The sequence below is a fragment of the Petaurus breviceps genome, unplaced genomic scaffold (genome assembly GCF_028583685.1).
Source record: "Petaurus breviceps papuanus isolate PSGF00001 unplaced genomic scaffold, PetGlider_PUasm1.0 90919, whole genome shotgun sequence".
Classification (NCBI taxonomy): Eukaryota; Metazoa; Chordata; class Mammalia; order Diprotodontia; family Petauridae; genus Petaurus; species Petaurus breviceps.
Window position 1 is genome coordinate 40,790,781 of NW_027187378.1, and position 17,375 is coordinate 40,808,155.

At 40.9% G+C, this 17,375-nt stretch overlaps 1 protein-coding gene across 14 annotated transcripts in view; it reads left to right on the forward strand.

Moving 5' to 3' along the window:
- The window catches only part of FGFR1 (fibroblast growth factor receptor 1), a 71,288-nt gene that overhangs the window by 13,311 nt on the left and 40,602 nt on the right, over positions 1-17,375 (forward strand). For 13 of the 14 annotated variants that reach the window (XM_069075883.1, XM_069075875.1, XM_069075879.1 and 10 more), the window contains exon 2: positions 543-727. In XM_069075883.1, the coding sequence (XP_068931984.1) occupies positions 637-727 (91 nt within the window). In that variant the 5' untranslated portion in view covers positions 543-636. Of the gene's footprint in view, positions 1-542; positions 728-7,980; positions 8,006-17,375 lie in introns of those variants that run through there. The other variant, XM_069075884.1, reaches the window with a different exon arrangement.

Consider the following 17,375-nt stretch of genomic DNA (forward strand, 5'->3'; position numbering starts at 1 on the left):
TACTGTATGCACAGTATATATACACAGTGTATAGGTTTATACTGCATGTACTGTGTTCAGAATGGGTGGGCATGGTGGTGAACACCTATAATCTCAGCCACTGGAGAGGTTGAGGCTGTTGGATCTCCGCCGTGCAGGAGTTTTGAGCTTGCATTGGGCCATTCAAAGGCCATGCCAAACTAAGTTCAGCACCAGTATTTTGAGCCCCTGGGAGCAGGATTCAAATATTGACCAAGGAGGGGTGAACAACTCCACATCATAGATGCAGTGGGTCAAAGCCCCCGAGCCAGTCAGTAATGGGCCCAGAAGGAGCCCCTACACTTTCAAACAGGGCAAGAGAGAAGACCCAGTCTTTAAAAAAAAGTCAGATACCTAGAGTCTAGTACCAGGATGGGGATAACTACCTCCATGCCTTAACAAGTTATCCCTTTACGCATAGCTTAAAATCGGTAACAGTTTAGGGGACTCCCCACTCACCCAGCTGTGCTGTTTTCTTCTGCAAGTAATGTTACCTCATCACTTTCCGATCTTCCTTTTCCCAGGTACACCTTGAGAAGGCGGGTCAAGCCCAAGGATCAGGTAGAGTCCCCATGGAGGTGTGGAGCCTTGTCACCGATCTGTAACCTCAGAACTGGGATGTGGAGCTGGAAGGGCCTCCTTTTCTGGGCTGTGCTGGTCACAGCCACACTCTGCACTGCCAGACCAGCCTCGACCTTGCCTGAACAAGGTAAGGGAAATAAGGGCCTGGGACCAGCCAGGAAAGCCTTGTGAGCCTTTGGTCTCAAACATGATTGCTCTGGGATGTGGAATCTCATCATTTAGCCTTTGATTCTGACCTAAGGGGACAGAGGAGAAGCAATCTCAGGGCTGAGAAAGGGTCTTGTTTTCTTTGTAAGAAAATCTTGTGGCATCTGAGCTAGCTTATTTGGGTGAAGTCTATTATTGGGGCTAGAGACCTTGGTGTAGTCTGTGGTGGTGTGAGGTTGTGGGAGGGAGCCCTGTGCTCTTTATGATCCTGCCCCTGGAGGGAGATGGTTTTGGCTGGTGATTTTGGAGCCCACTTCACCTTTTAAGAGATGTGAAAACATTTTAAAGTTCTGAGGAAGATCAGAGTGTCCTGACTGTCAAATTTGCAAATGAATGAATGATATAAATGCCCATTTAGCACTTGGCTCAGATGAGGTGGAATTTTGCCCAGGTCAGCTTCCTTCTCTTTCTGTGATATGGAGGCTTTTTTGGGAGCAAATTTGCCCAAAGGAAAGGCCTTGATAAAGAGATCAACAGTTGTGTCTGGGCCCCTGATATCCCAGGGCGACACACTCACAGACATACTTGCTAACTATCTTGGGCCATATACAAGTCTGAAGGACTTCAGAAGGACCAGAAAGTTTTCATAACCCAATGGGAGTAATGAACTCTGTGGGACTAGTATCAGTCTTCAGTGGGTCAAAAAAGAGTGGGCCAAAAGAAAAACAAAAGGCCAGGCAACTGAGGAATGGAAATGAGCTTGTAGCGATTCTGGGGGTTCCAGAAGTTCTTCAGAACAAAGATTCAGGTATGGTGGTAATTGAGTTCTTGAGGATAAAACATATTTGCAATGTTATTATTACTACCATATTCAGGACCAATAGGTCCATTTGTGACCTTCTGGCTGCTGGTCATTGCACAGAAATTGGCAAACGGTTGAGAAAGGACTTGGTTAGCTCATGCTTTGGGATAGACCACTGATGTCAGGGTATCAAGTGACTGAGACTTCTGACAAGTACACCAATTATGCATATGCTTCTTTCATCTAATAATGCTCTGGAACACATATGATTGCCAAATTCATGTCTCAGGCACCTACGTATGGTGCTTTGCAAGGCTCTGTACAAAGATGTTTCACAAACACCCGATGTTGAGGGGCTTGAGGTCTAACAACACTGAATAAGACATATAAATAATATCCATATCAACCAAGATCAATAGTATCAGTCAAATATAGTACATATCTACTGTGATCAGAATAGGAGCAATAGCGTTTAGTGGAAGGTAAATAGAGAGGGAGTCTTAGTAGACTGACCAGTTTAAATTAGGAGGAATCATCAAAATGATCCTCACTTCTTTTTGTTAGAGATGAGGTTTTATTTGTTTGAATGATGATAGGAAAGTGAAATGATTTGTGTTTGTGGGGTGGGGTGGGGGGGGGAGATAAAAGGAGGAGCCTGGGCAGGTTTTGGCATTTTCTCCCTTGGAATGCTCCTGGTACTTTGTCCCTACCTCCCTTATATGACCGTCATGCATAGGTTCCATCCCCTACCTCCCATTTCCCTCACTTGATTATAAATTTCTCAAGCAAAAGACACAATGTATGCCATGTGGCAAGTTATGTGTACATAGCTGGGAGCTTGTGACTTGTTGATTTGAATAGGATGTCTCTTTCAAGAAAAGTCAGAGACTAGAGTTGGAAGATTATCCAAAAGGGAACCACTTAGTAGTGTTATATGGGAGGAGCAGAGGAGGGGTCTCTGGTAAAAGTCTTTGGAGTAGGGCACACTGCTGGGACATAGGCTCTTCATCTATAGTCAGGCCTGAAGTTTGCACTGGTGATCAACAGGGCCATTCTGATGGTTCTCTATAGTACTTACTTGAGAGGTCACCTTATTGAAGAAGGCATGCAAATTCTGTTGCCTAGAAACCAGATGGCTCAGGACATGCTATTGCCAGTGCTTAAAACAGTGCCTAGCCCAGAGTAGGCACTTAAAAAATGCTAGTTGACTGACTTGACTCAGATCTACCCATTCTTTATGGTTGGCATACAATGGGTTGTCTTTTTTTTGTGGAGGGGGGAAGGCAGGGCAATTGGGGTTAAATGTCTGAGGGGTCACATAGCTAGTAAGTGTTAAGTGTCTGAGGCAGGATTTTAACTCAAGTCCTCCTGACTCCAGGGCCGGTGCTTTATTCACTATGCCACCTAGCTGCCCCAATGGATTGTCAACTGACAGAAAAAAATCATCTACCATGGGTCAAAATTGATCATGTGACTAAAAAGGGGACACTGTGACAGATCTATAATCAATCATGTATGTTCTAGTTGATCTCTTGTACTTAAATTTTTTTTAAAATCACCTTCAGAAGTATTAAGGGGGAGAAGATCAGTCAAATGTTTATTAAAAGTCTACTACAGGGGCAGCTAGGTGGTGCAGTGAATAGAGCACCGGCCCTGGAGTCAGGAGGTCCTGAGTTCAAATTTGACCTAAGACACTTGACACACTTACTAGCTGTGTGACCTTGGGCTAGTCACTTAAACTCAATTGCCCCTTCTCCCCCTCAAAAAAAAAAAGTCTACTATGGGCCAGGCACTGTGCTAAGCTTTCAATATACAAAGAAAGGTATAAAATAATCCCTGCTCTCAAAGAACTAACAATCTAATGGGGGAGACTAAATACAAATAAATATGTACAAACAAGCTATATACAGGATAAATTGCAAAGAATTCATATTCTATCTTATGGAGGTGATAGCCCCATTAATATTGTGCCCTGATCATTTCTGGCTGCCATCTTTTAGGAAGGACATCGAGGAGTTAGAGTGTCCAGAGGGTGTTAACCATAATGATGAAAAGGACCCGAGATCATGACATAGAAAGATCCATCGAAGGAACCGGAGATATTTCACCTCAAAAAGAGAGGATTTATAGAGGAATTTTTAGCTGTCTTTGAGTATTCAGAGGGCTGTCATATAAGAAGGATGAGACTTGTCCTCATCATCAGAGGGCAGACCGGAAGGAATGGGTAGACTGTAGAAAGAAGCAGATTTCAGTTTAATGTCATTTTTAGAAACTCTTTCTAACAATGAGTTAGAACATTTCTAACAATGAACAAAAAATAGAATGGGCTACCTCATTATAAGTTTTCAAGCAAATACTATATGACCATTTGCCTGAGATTTTAAAAAAGGGATCCTCTTTCAGGTGTAGGTCAAATGAGGTATGATAGCTTTTGAGGTCTGACCTAAGGGTCTGTGATTTTCAGTATCTTGGCCAAGTACATGTAAAATGAGTGGTGTTCATTTATATTATTAGAAATTTCAGAATATTTGAAGAGTTAAGTAAAGAGATAAGTATTCATAACCATTACCCTGATGAAACATATATCCATAAACTTTGTTACAGTACTAAATCCCAAACTACTGAAGGAAATGCCAGTACAGTAGTAGCTTTCTCCAGTTTAGGCTTCCTTGTAGAAACCTTAATAATCAGCGTCTGTTATGTTAACAGAATCATGGTTCTAGAAAAATTACAAAAGCATTTTCAAGCAAGATAAAGCAATTTTTAAAAAAAATATAAGCTATTGATAAAACATAATCAAATAAACATACAAAACAAGTAATAAAATAGTCTATAAAAACCTTAGCATTTAACAAAATACAGGAGACCCAAATGAAAGTTCCACAAGTAAAAATGGTTTTGTTCTCTGTCTCCTTCCAAAAATGTCTGAAGTGCTATTGCCTCTGGCTTTTATTTTTTAAAAATACATATATGTGTATGTGTCCTTTTAAAAAGAAAACATTATATAGATATGTAGTTGCAAACAATGTATGTAGACTCTCCTAGCTTTGTATGGTTCTTTCCTTGCTTTCTCGTATATGTCATTTATCAAAACATAGTGAATTTAAAAGCAATATTATTGAATTTTTCAAATGAAAATATGAACTGAAACAATCTCAAACATTACTGGCTTATGTAAATAAAAGGGAAAATGAAAATTGTTGTGCAGTAGCTTTTAGAATGAGCTATTGTTCCCAATGTTGTTTCCAATTACAAAACACTTCCAACTAAATAGCAAACAATTCGGTCCTTCTGAATAAATAATTTGTATTATTGTTAGACTGAATAAAACTGATCTGAAAATAGATTTTTTTTAAATCAGTGATATGTTTTTTTGGTACCATTAGTCCTAATCTGCTTTAAAAAAAATTGTAAAGATTTTCCTGCAAAGGTAGCAAAGGATTCTGCTGCTAATACATTTTCCAAAACTCCTGTCTTAAAGAGATGGGGCTACTCTGGACCTTCCTAGCTGGAGATGTTGGATGCTGAATAGTGAAGAGATGTAGGAACATAGTTGTGCCACAAGAATAAGAATATGTAGTTTGGGCCAGTTCATTCTGGTAACTTCTAAATGAATCCATCATATGGGTCCTCACTCCTTCTCATGCTATGCAACTGTTGTCTACATCTAAACATAAATCTGCCATTATCAGATCCACTCAACACACTGAAAATCTTCCTCAGGGTTTGGTAATGGTCATCAGAGCATAACATTTTATTGAAGGGACTCCATGTACTGAAAAGTGTCGGTAATTTGCCCTCAAGAAGAGTGGGTGATCCTTAACGAGATAGAGGTAGAATGTCTTAGTAGCAGCTAGATGGCTCAATGGATTATCAATGGGCCTGGAGTCAGGAAGGCCTTAGTTCAAATCTAGCCTCAGATATTAGCTGGGTGACCCTGGGCAAGTCATTTAATCCTTTAGTTTTGTTTTTGGGGGTTTTTTTTCCATCTATAAAATGAGCTAGAGAAGGAAATGGAAAAGCATTCCAGTTTCTTTGCCAAGAAAACCCTAAATGGGGTCACAAAGAGTAGATAAAACTAAACATCAAGAACGTAGTGGCCGGAACATTGAATTTAGTATCTGGAGACCCGGATTCAAATCCTGGCTCTGCCATTGACTGTGGATGAGGCATTTAACATCTTCCTTAAGTGGTAGGCATGTTCCCAAAGGAGCTGGATAAGATCCTTTCCCTGCTGAACAAAGTACAATTTCCCTGGATAAGGCTTGGATTCTCCTTGTTCTGGATCCCCATTGCTACATTGAAGAGGCCTTTGTCTTTGTACTCAAACTTAGAGCTTTGTAGTTGTGGGAGCAGTGATAATCACCTGTCTGATGCCATTTTAAGGATAGAGTCCAGAGGCTTGAACTGACCCTTGGGTTTGGCTTTTAAAAGGTGAGGTGGGGATGGGGGAGTCCAAGGAGAAAGAGAAACAAGGAGGAGAAGCTCTGAAGGCCATACAGATATCAGATTTGGTGGGAACCTTTAGGCTGCAATATCTTCTGGGTCTGTAAAGCCTCAAAATGAAGAAGGTTCAGTCCAGCAGGAAATCATGCACACCCATGAGGAACCCAGTCCTATTCCAGTCACTGGTCCTATAAATGTAAACTATTGTAGAGGTTGGGGCCAAAGAAGTTAGGTGTGACCTGGAGGAGGGGAGGATTGGCTACTGCCCTAAGGAAATTGGAGGAGAATTTTCCTGAGCATCAATGGGTTCAAATACAAGCACATTTTCCATTTGGTGAGGTTAAAGAAAACCATTCTAGTATCCATTGTCTTGTGTTAACCTAAACACTTACAGGGTCAAATTTTAACATTCCTAAGGGAAACCTTGGGTGGGAACCCAAGTATTAGAGATGATAGAGATTCGGGCCCTCAAAGCCAACCCCTTAGAAATATCAGGGGCCTGGGCCCACTTGGTACACCAAAGGACTGGACTGAATGATCTCTAATGTCTCTTTCAGGACTAATGTTCTGTGATATGCAAAGTATTTGTCCAAATTCTAAAAACAAAGAACCTCCAAAAAAAAAACCCTCAAACTCTCAGAATCCAAAAATTGAAAGGCTTTCCCTTTAAAAAAAAAAAAAAAGGTTCCATTTCTGAGCATTTTGTTGGTATTGGAAGCCCCTCCCCCAATTTAAAGCAGAGTCTGGCTAGCTAGCAGTTCACAAATGTTCCTGGGGGAGTGGGGAGGGGTTAGAGTTGCCTGTATTCACTTTCTGGCTGTTGTTGGAAAGTTTAATAAGGATTCCAGGAAAGCCTTCCCTCCCTTCTTCTCACTCTCCCTCTCTCCCTCCCTCCCTCCCTCTCTCCCTCTTACCTCTTCTCCCTGACGCTAAGCATGTTTTACCCGAGCCTATGCCCTTATGTTCCATAGAGGGGACCTGAAGGAAGGATTGATTAGTGAGTGGACAGAGGAGTACTGGTCTTGGGGAGAGGAGAAGGGGGAGGGCAGGGTATTTTAGTAAGGAGAGACAGCTTCTCTTCACTTAGGAACAAACATTAGGCCTTGGGGAAACAAAAAGGGAGTGAATTCAGAGTTGCTAGCAAGCCAGCATCATAGCACCAAGATTTCAGGTTCTGCCCGATTCCTTATAGAACAGTAATATAGGGGCAGCCCCTCAGGACCTCTCTGACCCAGATATGGGCAGGAGGTAGGGAGAGGGGGTCAGCAAACGGGATAGGCTGGCTCAAGGTACTTTGCTTCTTATATGCTCAGAAACCTGCAACCAATAAAAGGATTTATTGGGGGAGGGAAATAGCTCCACCCACCCACCCTGATTGAAGGAATCTGGTGGCTGGTTGAAGGAACTGGGGCAGGGGGAGGAAAAGTTGCAGTTAGATGGAAAAGCTGACCGTTTCCATTCCTGACTGCCGTCCCCTTGAATGCTGTGGACCACAAAGCAGGTCTTTGTCTCTATATTTCAGCACAAACCTGCCATGACAGGGAGGGGCTGTGTTGCTTGGTGCCAAAACCATCACCCTCCAACCCCAAGCATATAACAACCCCTGCTTTCCTTAGGCCAAGCTTCCCCTGCTTTCCCAGGAGTCCTCCAATCTGCCTTCACCTCACCAAATCTAAGTGCCTAGTGAAGAGAGTTAATTGGATACTAGAAGAATGTTAAAGACAGAGGAGGTTAGGAAGGGGAGTCACTGGACAACTCCTGGCCTGTCCTGATGGCCCAGAGTCTCATTCTCCGGTACTTTCCAAGCTCCCCTCTGTACTCTAGTCTTGGAACTGGAAGTTCCTGTCTTGAGGGCTGTTGCTGACTGGGGTGGGCCAGGCAGAACCCAATCCCAGGCAGTTTCTGCAGCCCCACTCCCTTGCCCCACCTAGGAAGTTTTTGCCTGGGAAAAAGCTTGTTTTCCTCCATTTCATATTGGGTGGTGAAAGAAGTTCAGGCCTATGCCACAAGGTCAGTGAAATTACTTGGGGCAAAAGGTGATGTTGAATAACCTACTTGAGATCAAAAATGGATTTGGGGCTTGGGAAAAAAAAAAAAAGATCTGGGAGGGTGGGGGTGGCAACTGGCTGCTAAAAGCTGCTGGATTTCCTCCAGCCCAGGTCTCCCAGTCTGGAGGAGGGTGGCTAGTGATCTTAGAAGGGATGGGTTTTTCCTTTTTTCCAAAGTAGAGAGAAGAGGTCAGGAGGATGGAGATCATGGCAGGCAATGCAAGCCTCGAGTCTTGTTGCTTGTCCACCTGGGGCAGTGCAGCAGAGTCCCTCCAGGGATGTATTCCTAGCTTTTGCCTCTGCATTGCTGTACCATACCATTCATTAGATTCACCAATTTTCCACTCAAGCTTTGCCAGCCAGCTCCTCGAGCTGAGGAGGTGGGGAAGAATTTCTCAGGGCAATCCTTCAGGGAGGAAAGAAAGGAACAAACTGTTAGAAGGGTTTTCCCCCTCCAGAATCAGGGTGAAGGGAAAATTAGTTCATCACCTTTTGCTGTTAGGGGCTTAGACTGAGCATGGATGGCTGGGAAAAACAGCACTGGTTGAATTAAGGGCCACTATCCTCTGGGAAGGCTAGTCAGCAGTTCTTGGAGCTTGTAACCCTTGCATAAAGGTCATGGGGTGCAGCCCAGCTCAGGCAGAGGGCTTTTCTTGGCCAGGCCGGAAGCAATGAGTGATGGCTTGTGTCTGGTGCATGATGGATAGCCTCACCCTAGGGAAGGAGAGGTGGAGAGGTGAGTTTGGGGAGCCATTATCCGGCAAGGCTGAGCCCTAGGGTCAGAGAGTGCAGCCAGCAGCTGGGCTCTGTTTTGTTTTTACAATGAAAAATTCTCCTGGGGCCTTTGCGGCCCTAGTTCACCTCCATGGACTCCACCTCCTTCTCCTCCCTCTCCTTAGGGCCTCAAAATGAGACAAATGCTTCCCCTGTCCCCACAAGCTCCTCATGACTGTCCTGGTGCCCTGGAAGAATCCAGCCACTCTGTCTCTCCTAGTTTCCTTGTGTTTCAGCTGCCCCTATTTCTCCTGACTCTTCTGGGAAGATGGAATGTTCTTCACACATATCACAAAAATCCTCTTTCCAGTGGTAGTAGCCAAGTAAATTAAGCAGAGCCTTGTGCCTTGTTAGTGATAGCCCCTTCAGCTTTAAAATGTTGTATTCTTGCCTCCAGAATTCACCTCTACCACTGATCCAGGATTTATGAAGTCAGGTTTGTTGTTGTTCAGTCGTATCTTGTGAACTATACTGTCCTTGAGATTTTCTTGACAAAGATACTAGTATTGTTTAACCATCTCCAGTGGAGTAAAGCAAACAGGGTTACACAACTAATAAAATCCAAGGTCGGATTTGAACTCAGGTCTTCTTGACTCTACACCCAGGGCTCTATCCACTGAGCCACCTATCTGCCTCTGTCAGATTTAGATTTTGCCAAATGAAATGACCCTGTCTTAATTTACGGAGCAGTGCCCCTAAGCAGAGAGTGCCAGGGTTAAGGGGTAAAGGAGCTAACCCACTGTTCCTGGAGTACAAGAAGACTCAGTTCTTGTCAAGCTTGAAACTCAATGCCTTTCTCCTGCCTAGCACATTATGGCTCTGCTGTGCCCCCTGGGATAAGTTGGGTAAGAGGAGGTGACTGTTGGGGCAGCCAGCTCTGCTATTTGAGCAATTGTTTCTGTGTTTCTCAGACATCAAATGTGTAGGAATATGGAATCCCAGATTGAGTAGTCCATGAAATCTTCAAGGAGAAAGATAGACTTGGTCGTAATGGGCCAGGGGGGTCAGAGTGAAAAAGACAGTTATATACTTACTGAACATAGTTTAAGCCAAAGTATAGCTTCATCTTCTTCTCCTAGGACCAAGGCATTTCTCTCACCAGACATTTTCTCATTGATTGATTGATTCATTCATTCATTCATTCATTCAGCACTTACCAGATCCAAAATAGTGTTTTGGAGAGTACAGAGATCCTGGTACTAGTAGTTATTGATTGGAACCCCGTTGTGAAGAGTGCTATGTTTGTCCCAGTGATTTCAGGGAGACCCCCCCTCCCATGTCCTGTGACTCCAACATCCCAAGGAATCTGCAGGGGGGGGGTGTTTTTGTGTTTGGGCGAAGGTGAAGAAGGCTATACAGGGTGTCCAGTTCCTGGTATGACATTCTATTCTATTCTATGAGGTTGTGCTGAGGGGACAGGTCTTTGAGTACCCTTACGGAGAACTTTTCCCTATCTTAATGTAATCACCAAGAGAACAAAGGCTTCATTGAAGCTGGCCACTCCACTGTAGCCAGAGACTGAGTTTCTATCCAAAGGGAATTTAGAATCTGATTCAAGGGTCAGAGGCCCCAAAGCAACTTTAACACCTGAGCATTCTTTGTATGAATCAATTAAAATCAATTCAATAAACATTTTATTAAGCTCCTACTGTATGCAGAACATACAGAGCTGGATGCCTGAGAAAATACAGTTTGGATATATCAGATTCCAGAATATCATGGTACCCTTGCTTAGGCTCTAAAATTTCCCAGATTGGGGGCAAAAGGGTCTATCTACTTTGTGAGAAAGGACTAAGTCTGAAGAAAAGGAAATAAAGAAAGGTCCTCTTAAGACTCCATACTAAGTCTGTATCAGTGGGGTCACTTCTACTTTTCTGCCAAACATGGATTAAGAGAATATATGATACCACCAGAACCTCGAAGGGACCACCTAGCACACAGGGTCTTACCCGCTGTAGGTGACCAATTAATGTGTACTAAATGAAACTTAACTCACCCACAGAAAAAATATCAGCAAAAAGTCAACATATGTTTCTTTTAAAAGTAATTTAATTTCATTAAAAAAAGAAATACAAAATATTTAGCTTTCTGGGTTTTTTTTTAAATTAAGAACAAGAACCAAACATAAAATTTAATTCAGTAAAACTACAACAACAACAATGGTCAGTTTCTTATAACAAAGGGAGGTAGGAAGAAGTGAAGAAAATAGGGGAAAGAAGGGAGATTTTAGAAGAATAGAAGAAAAAAGATAAGAGATTAGGATTGGTGGATGAAGCTCAACTGATTGAGAGGTGATCTTGTTGGAGATAAAATACTTTTAGAACTTGGGCTCTAGGCACAAAGTAAGTTACCCCCTGTTTGTCACTACTCTTTGAAATTCTTATTATTTAGCTAGTAGACTTTCCTGCAGTCTAGTCAATATGTATTTATTAAGCCTTTATAGTGCTAAGCCGGAGATGCAAAGAAAGTCTTTTTGCCCTCCAGGAACTTATATTCTAATGGAGAAGGCAACATGCAAGTAAAACAAACAAGATATATACTGTATAAATTAAAAATAATCTCAGAGGGAAGGCACTAACAACATTCAGAATGGGGAAAGGCTACTTGCAGAAGAAGGTGGGATTGTAACTGACATTTTAAGGAAGCCAGGAGGCAGAGATAAGGAGGGATGAGAATTCCAGGTGTGGAGGATAGCCAGTTGAGATACACAAACAGGAGATGGGAGTGTAATGTGTGAGAATGGCAAGGATGTCAGTCACTGGATCTTAGGGTAAGTAGAAAGGAGTAAGAGAGTATTATGGAGTGACAAGGATATCCTGAGCTTTAGGGAGATCGCTTTGATAGCTGAGTAGAAAATGGACTGGAGTGAACTGGGAAATCACTGGTTTTTTACCTCTAAACTTTAGTTTTCTGTGAGATTCTAAAGGTTTATGGGTATGTGAAGGAATAAATTAGGTTAAGCAGTTTGATGTAATTGAAATTAATCAACATGCATCTCTTTTTGTGATGGTTAAGAATTGGAAATTGAGGGGATGCCTATCAATTGGGGAATGGTTGAACAAGTGGTGGTACATGGTTGTGATGGAATATAATTGTGCTATAAGCAGCAGGAAAATCTGGAAAGATTTACATGAACTGCTGCAAAGTGAAATGAGCAGAACCAGGAGAATAGTGTGCACAATAACAGCAATATTGTAGAGTGATCAACTGTGAATGACTTGACTGTTCTCAACAATAATACAATGATCCAAGACAATCCCAAAGAACTAATGACAAAATATGCTATTTGCCTCCAGAAAAAGAACTAATATTGTCTAAATACAGACTAAAGCATACTATTCTTCGTTTCCTTTCATTCTTTTTTTTTTGTTCGAGTCTTCTTGTACAAAATAACTAATATGGAAATGCTTTACATGATTGGATGTATAAGACCTATAGCAGATTGCTTACCATCTCAGGAAGTGGGGAGGGCAGGGAGGGAAGGATAGTATTTAGAACTAAAAAGTCCAGCATTTAAATTCTACCTGAGACACTAAACATATGATCGTGGACAATTTCCTCAGAGCTTCATTTCACTTATCTGTAAAATGGAGATGAATCACAGAATTTGAGTTAAAAGATATCCCATCAGTCATCTAATCCAATCCACACCCAAAGGAATCTCCCACCATATCATACCCACCAAGTGGTTAGTTATTCAGCCTCTTCTTGAAGACCTCCAAGAAGGAAGAATCCACCACCTCCCAAGACAAACCATTTCATTTTTAGACAACTGGAATTGGTGGGAAATTTTTCTAGATATCAAGCCTAAATTAGTCAATTTGCAACTTTTTTTCACTCCTCAGGGTTCTGCTTTCTCTGGAGCCAAACAGAACAAATCTAATTCTCTCATCCACATGCTGTTCTTGCTCAGTCTCTATGTGACTTCATGGACTTTATTCATAGGGTTTTCTTAGCAAAGATACTGGAGGGGTTTGCCATTTCCCTCTTCATTGTATCCCCATTTTTTAGTTAAGGAACTGAGGTAAATAGGAGCTAAATCACTTGCCCAAGGTCATACAGCTAGTAAGTGTATGAGGCCAGGTTTGAACTCAGATTCTCCTAATTCTAGGTCCAGTGTTCTATCCACTGCAGCACCTAGCTGCCCCTCCTCCATACGATAGCCCTTCAAATACAGTATTTGAACACAGATATCATCTGTGTTGTTCCCAGCCTTCCCTTCCCACCACTACCAAGCTTCTTATCTCCAGGCTAAACATGCCCAATTCCTTCAGCCAGTGTCTCATAACCATTTTTATCCCTCCTAATGCAGCCCATGATCACATTACCTTTTTTTTTTGACCATCACATCACACTGCTGATTCCTATTGAGCTTGAAGTCTACTAACCCTACCTCCCCACCCCATTCTTTTTTAGAATGACTGCTATCTATACACACCTCCCTATTTTCTATTAGTGGAATTGATTTTTTGTACCCAAGTGTAAGATTTTACATTTATCCCAAAAGAACTTCATCTTATTAAATTCAGCCCAATGCTCTTGCCTGTCTACATCCTTTTGGATCCTGACTGCCATCCACTGCCTTAGCTATCCTTTTCAGCCTTGTGTTGCCTGCAAATTTGATGACCATACCATTTATGCTTTTATTCAAGTTATTGGTAAAAATGCTAGATTGAATGAGGCCAAATAGAAATCCCTGGGGTGTTTCACCAGAAACTTCCTACCAGGTTGACATTGCACCATAAATCACTGCCCAACTTTGCTAAAATATAGGTAAATTCTATCCACAGCATTTTTCTTATCAGTTTGGTAATCCTGACCAAAAAAAAAAAAAAGGCAAACTGGCTTAGTCTGCCATTTCTTGCTCTTGATGAAGCCCTTCTGGCCCTTTTTAAATCACTGCTTCCTTTTCTAGAGATTCTCCAACTATCTCTTTAATGAAATGTTGGAGAATTTCCCCAGGAATCAAAGTCAAACTCACTAACCTATAGTCTGTTTTCTTCCCTTTTTTAAAAAAATTGGGAAATTTTGAAAATTTGTTCTCTGATCTTGTAATACCTCTCCCTTTTCCCTGTCATCTTTCAAATATCAGTGACAAGGGCTCAAGGTCACATCTGACCCAAGGAAGTAGTTCATCTGGTCCTGGTCCCTTGACTATTGAAGGCAACTAAATACTGTCTTAATACCTCACAGGTGGGTTCTCTAGGTGGCTCAGTAAATAGAGCACTGGCCCTGGAGTCAGGAGGACCTGAGTTCAAATCTGACCTCAGACACTTAACACAAAAACTACCTGTGTGACCTTGGGCAAGTCACTTAACCCCAATTGCCCTACCTTCCCCCCTCCAAAAAGCAAAAAAAAAAAAAAAAAAAACCTCACAGGTGACTTGAATTCATCAAGGGCAGCTGAGTACTGTCTTAATATCTCTAGTACTTAAATGTTTGAGTTGTTATTAGAGGAAAATGGTCGGTTTATTGACTATATTTTTATTTTATCTAGCAGTGGAGTGCTAGACCCAGCTCATACCAGGATTGGTAGATTTTCAATGTAAACATTTATACCTTGGAAATGAACACTGCAATCAGGCCTCAGTTTATTATTTTATTGATTCTCTAGTCTTAAGAAAGTGATGGAGAAAATGTTATTAGTTCAGATTAAACTTAAATTGTATCCTGCACACATATACCCAGATCCCCCAGGGCTGGTTGTTAAACATTTAATACCCTTATCTGAATGTCACATGGTCAGGTTTAGAGATAGAGGAGACTAGTATCTAGTCTCAACTAACACCTTTTTATAGATGAGTAAAATTAACTCCCTTTGACATTCAAAAGTTTACTTTTATGCTTTGAATATTTAAGATTGCTACAGTGCTTAAAGATTAAACCAGCATTAATCTAGAAATGGAACATTTTCTACCTCATTCTAATTCTTTGGTCAAGTACAATCCTACTGAGAATCAGATACAGTGGCTGCTATAAAAGAATATTAAAAACTACTTCAGGAATAAATGTGTTAACCACTATTCACAGCTTTTAGAGGTTCTTATCACTTTCAGAGGCATCATCTGAACGTACTAATAACTCACCTCTATATTACAGCTTACAAAATGCTTTCACATTTTTCATTTGCTCCTCATAACAACCTTGTAAAGTAGATAAGACAGGTATCATTCCCATCTTAAAGATGAGTAAAAACTGAAGCTTGAAAGAGGAGTGATTTACTTACGGTCACATAAATAGCTTGTAAAAGGCAGAATCAAGACTCCAGTCAAGTTTTCTGACTCATAGTTCAATGCATTTTCAAAGAAATTAGTGAGACAAAAAACATTCAGTGCTTACTGTGTGTCAGGCTCTCTGCTGAGTACTGAGGATTCAAGCAAAGACAAAAGACAATGCCTGCCTTCAAGGAGCTCATAGTCTAATGGGGGAGACAACAAGCAAACAACTGGACATATTCAGGATGTATTGGATATATCCAGGATTCAGGATATTTTGGGTATTCAGGATAAAATGGAAATAATCAGTAAAGACAAGGCACTAGAACTAAGGGGAAATCAGGAAAGATTTCTTGTAGCTCATGGGACTTCAGCTGGGACTTGAAGGAAGCCAGAAGGTGATAAGAAGAGAGAGAATTTCCTTGTCAGTGAAATCAGACTGCTTCATTTTAGTTGTGGTAGAGGACCAGAAGGACATCAACATTTATGGAGAGTATGGGACTGGAGGGATCAGGGTTACATTTATGGCTGAAGAGCCACACAACCAAACTAATATCATCTTATCTTAGGAAGAAATGGAGTTGAGAGCTACTTCCTTACCTTCTCTGTTTTGCTGTTTACATGGAACTACCTGTTTTACTAGGTATTTGTTAAGAATTTTTTAAAAGAAAAAGAATATTTTTATTAGAGTATTGATTTGGGATGGCATGGCTAGATATATGTGACCAAAGCGAGGGAGGATGAAATTAAGTTGACAGCTAGTTCGTTACCTGTGTATTAGACAGAGATTGATGCCAACTTAGGGGTTTCTGAATGATGCCTATTGTTAAAGCAAGATTTAAAGTCACCTGAGAGCTATTACGAAATAGATTAATGGTCAAAGCATATGAATAAGCAGTTTCATAAAGAAGAAATGCAAGCTGTCAATATTACAATAATCATTAATCACAAGCATGCTCGGAATCCCTAATATTAAGAGAAATACAAATTAAAACAACTCGGTTTTCACCTCATACTCAAAGAAGACAGAAAAAGAAAAAGTTGTTGAGAGGAAAGGCATGCTAATTCACTGTTGGTAGAGATGTGAATTGGTCTAGCCATTCTGGAAAATTATTTGAAACCCAAAAGGTAGATAAACTGTGCATACATAGACTTAAATCCAGTGAAACCACTGTGAGGTCTAGACCCCAAAGAGATCAAAGAGTGACATATATAAAAATGTTTATAGCAGCACTTTTTTGTTGTAGCAAAGATTGGAAACTAAAGGGGAACACGCAACAATTGGGAAATGGCTAAATTATGGTACATGGATATAATGAAATAGTATTATATCACAAGAAATGACAAAGAATAAATTCAGAGAAACCTGGGAAAACTTGCACGAACTGTTATATAACAAAGTGTACAGAACCGGAACAATTTATACAATGACTATAGCATTGTAAAGGAAAAACAATTTTGAAAGACTTAACTCTCTGTTCAATACAGTACTCCGGAGGACCAGTAGTGAAGTGTGTTACCCATCTGCTGACCGAAAGGTGCCAGCCAGATTCAAGTTGTAGAATGAGAAAATATTCTAAGGAAGGCATGAGCAGTGTGTGGATTTGTTTTTGCTTGATTGCTTGTTGGTTACAAGAGAGATATTTTATTTTCTTTAAGTTGGGGAAGGCAACTTAAAGAGGAAGGGGGGTTAGTTATAGATATACCAATTTTAAAAGGGAAAAAGAAAGGAAAGGTGGCCATCATGGCATTAAAAAAAAAACCCTAACATCTGAAGAAAGTTCAGAGGCAGATAAGACAAGCAGGAAATTAACATGTTAAGATAATGTATACCTTTTAAAAAGCAAGCTGGATCAGAATATCAAGGTTTTATATACAATCCACTTTTTATTTTCTTTGTACATGGAAATGTTCATGTTTGTTGGTATTTTTCACATTCAGATTAACAAAAAATAAAAAAACCACATAAGTGGAAAACTAGAAAAGATCTTAGATTTCACCTAATCTTAAATCCTTTTTATAGCTCATGAGACCCAGTGGATTAAATTAACTTGCCCAAGGTCATTGGGTCCACTGGTGTCAATGCCTAGAGCAGAATCCAGTCCTCCTTACCTCCAACACATATTTATTCCACTATGCCATGTTACCACCATGGACATATCCTCAAATAGTCAGTCACTTTTAGAATTTCAAAACTTTGAGGGATCTCAGAAGCCATCTAAAGCCAACCCTGAGTTATATCTTCCCCAATAATTGGCTGTCTGGCTTCCATTTAAAAACCTCCAGTGACAGGAAACGTACTATCTCATCATGGTGGTCTTTTGGACAGCTCAAGTTACTAGA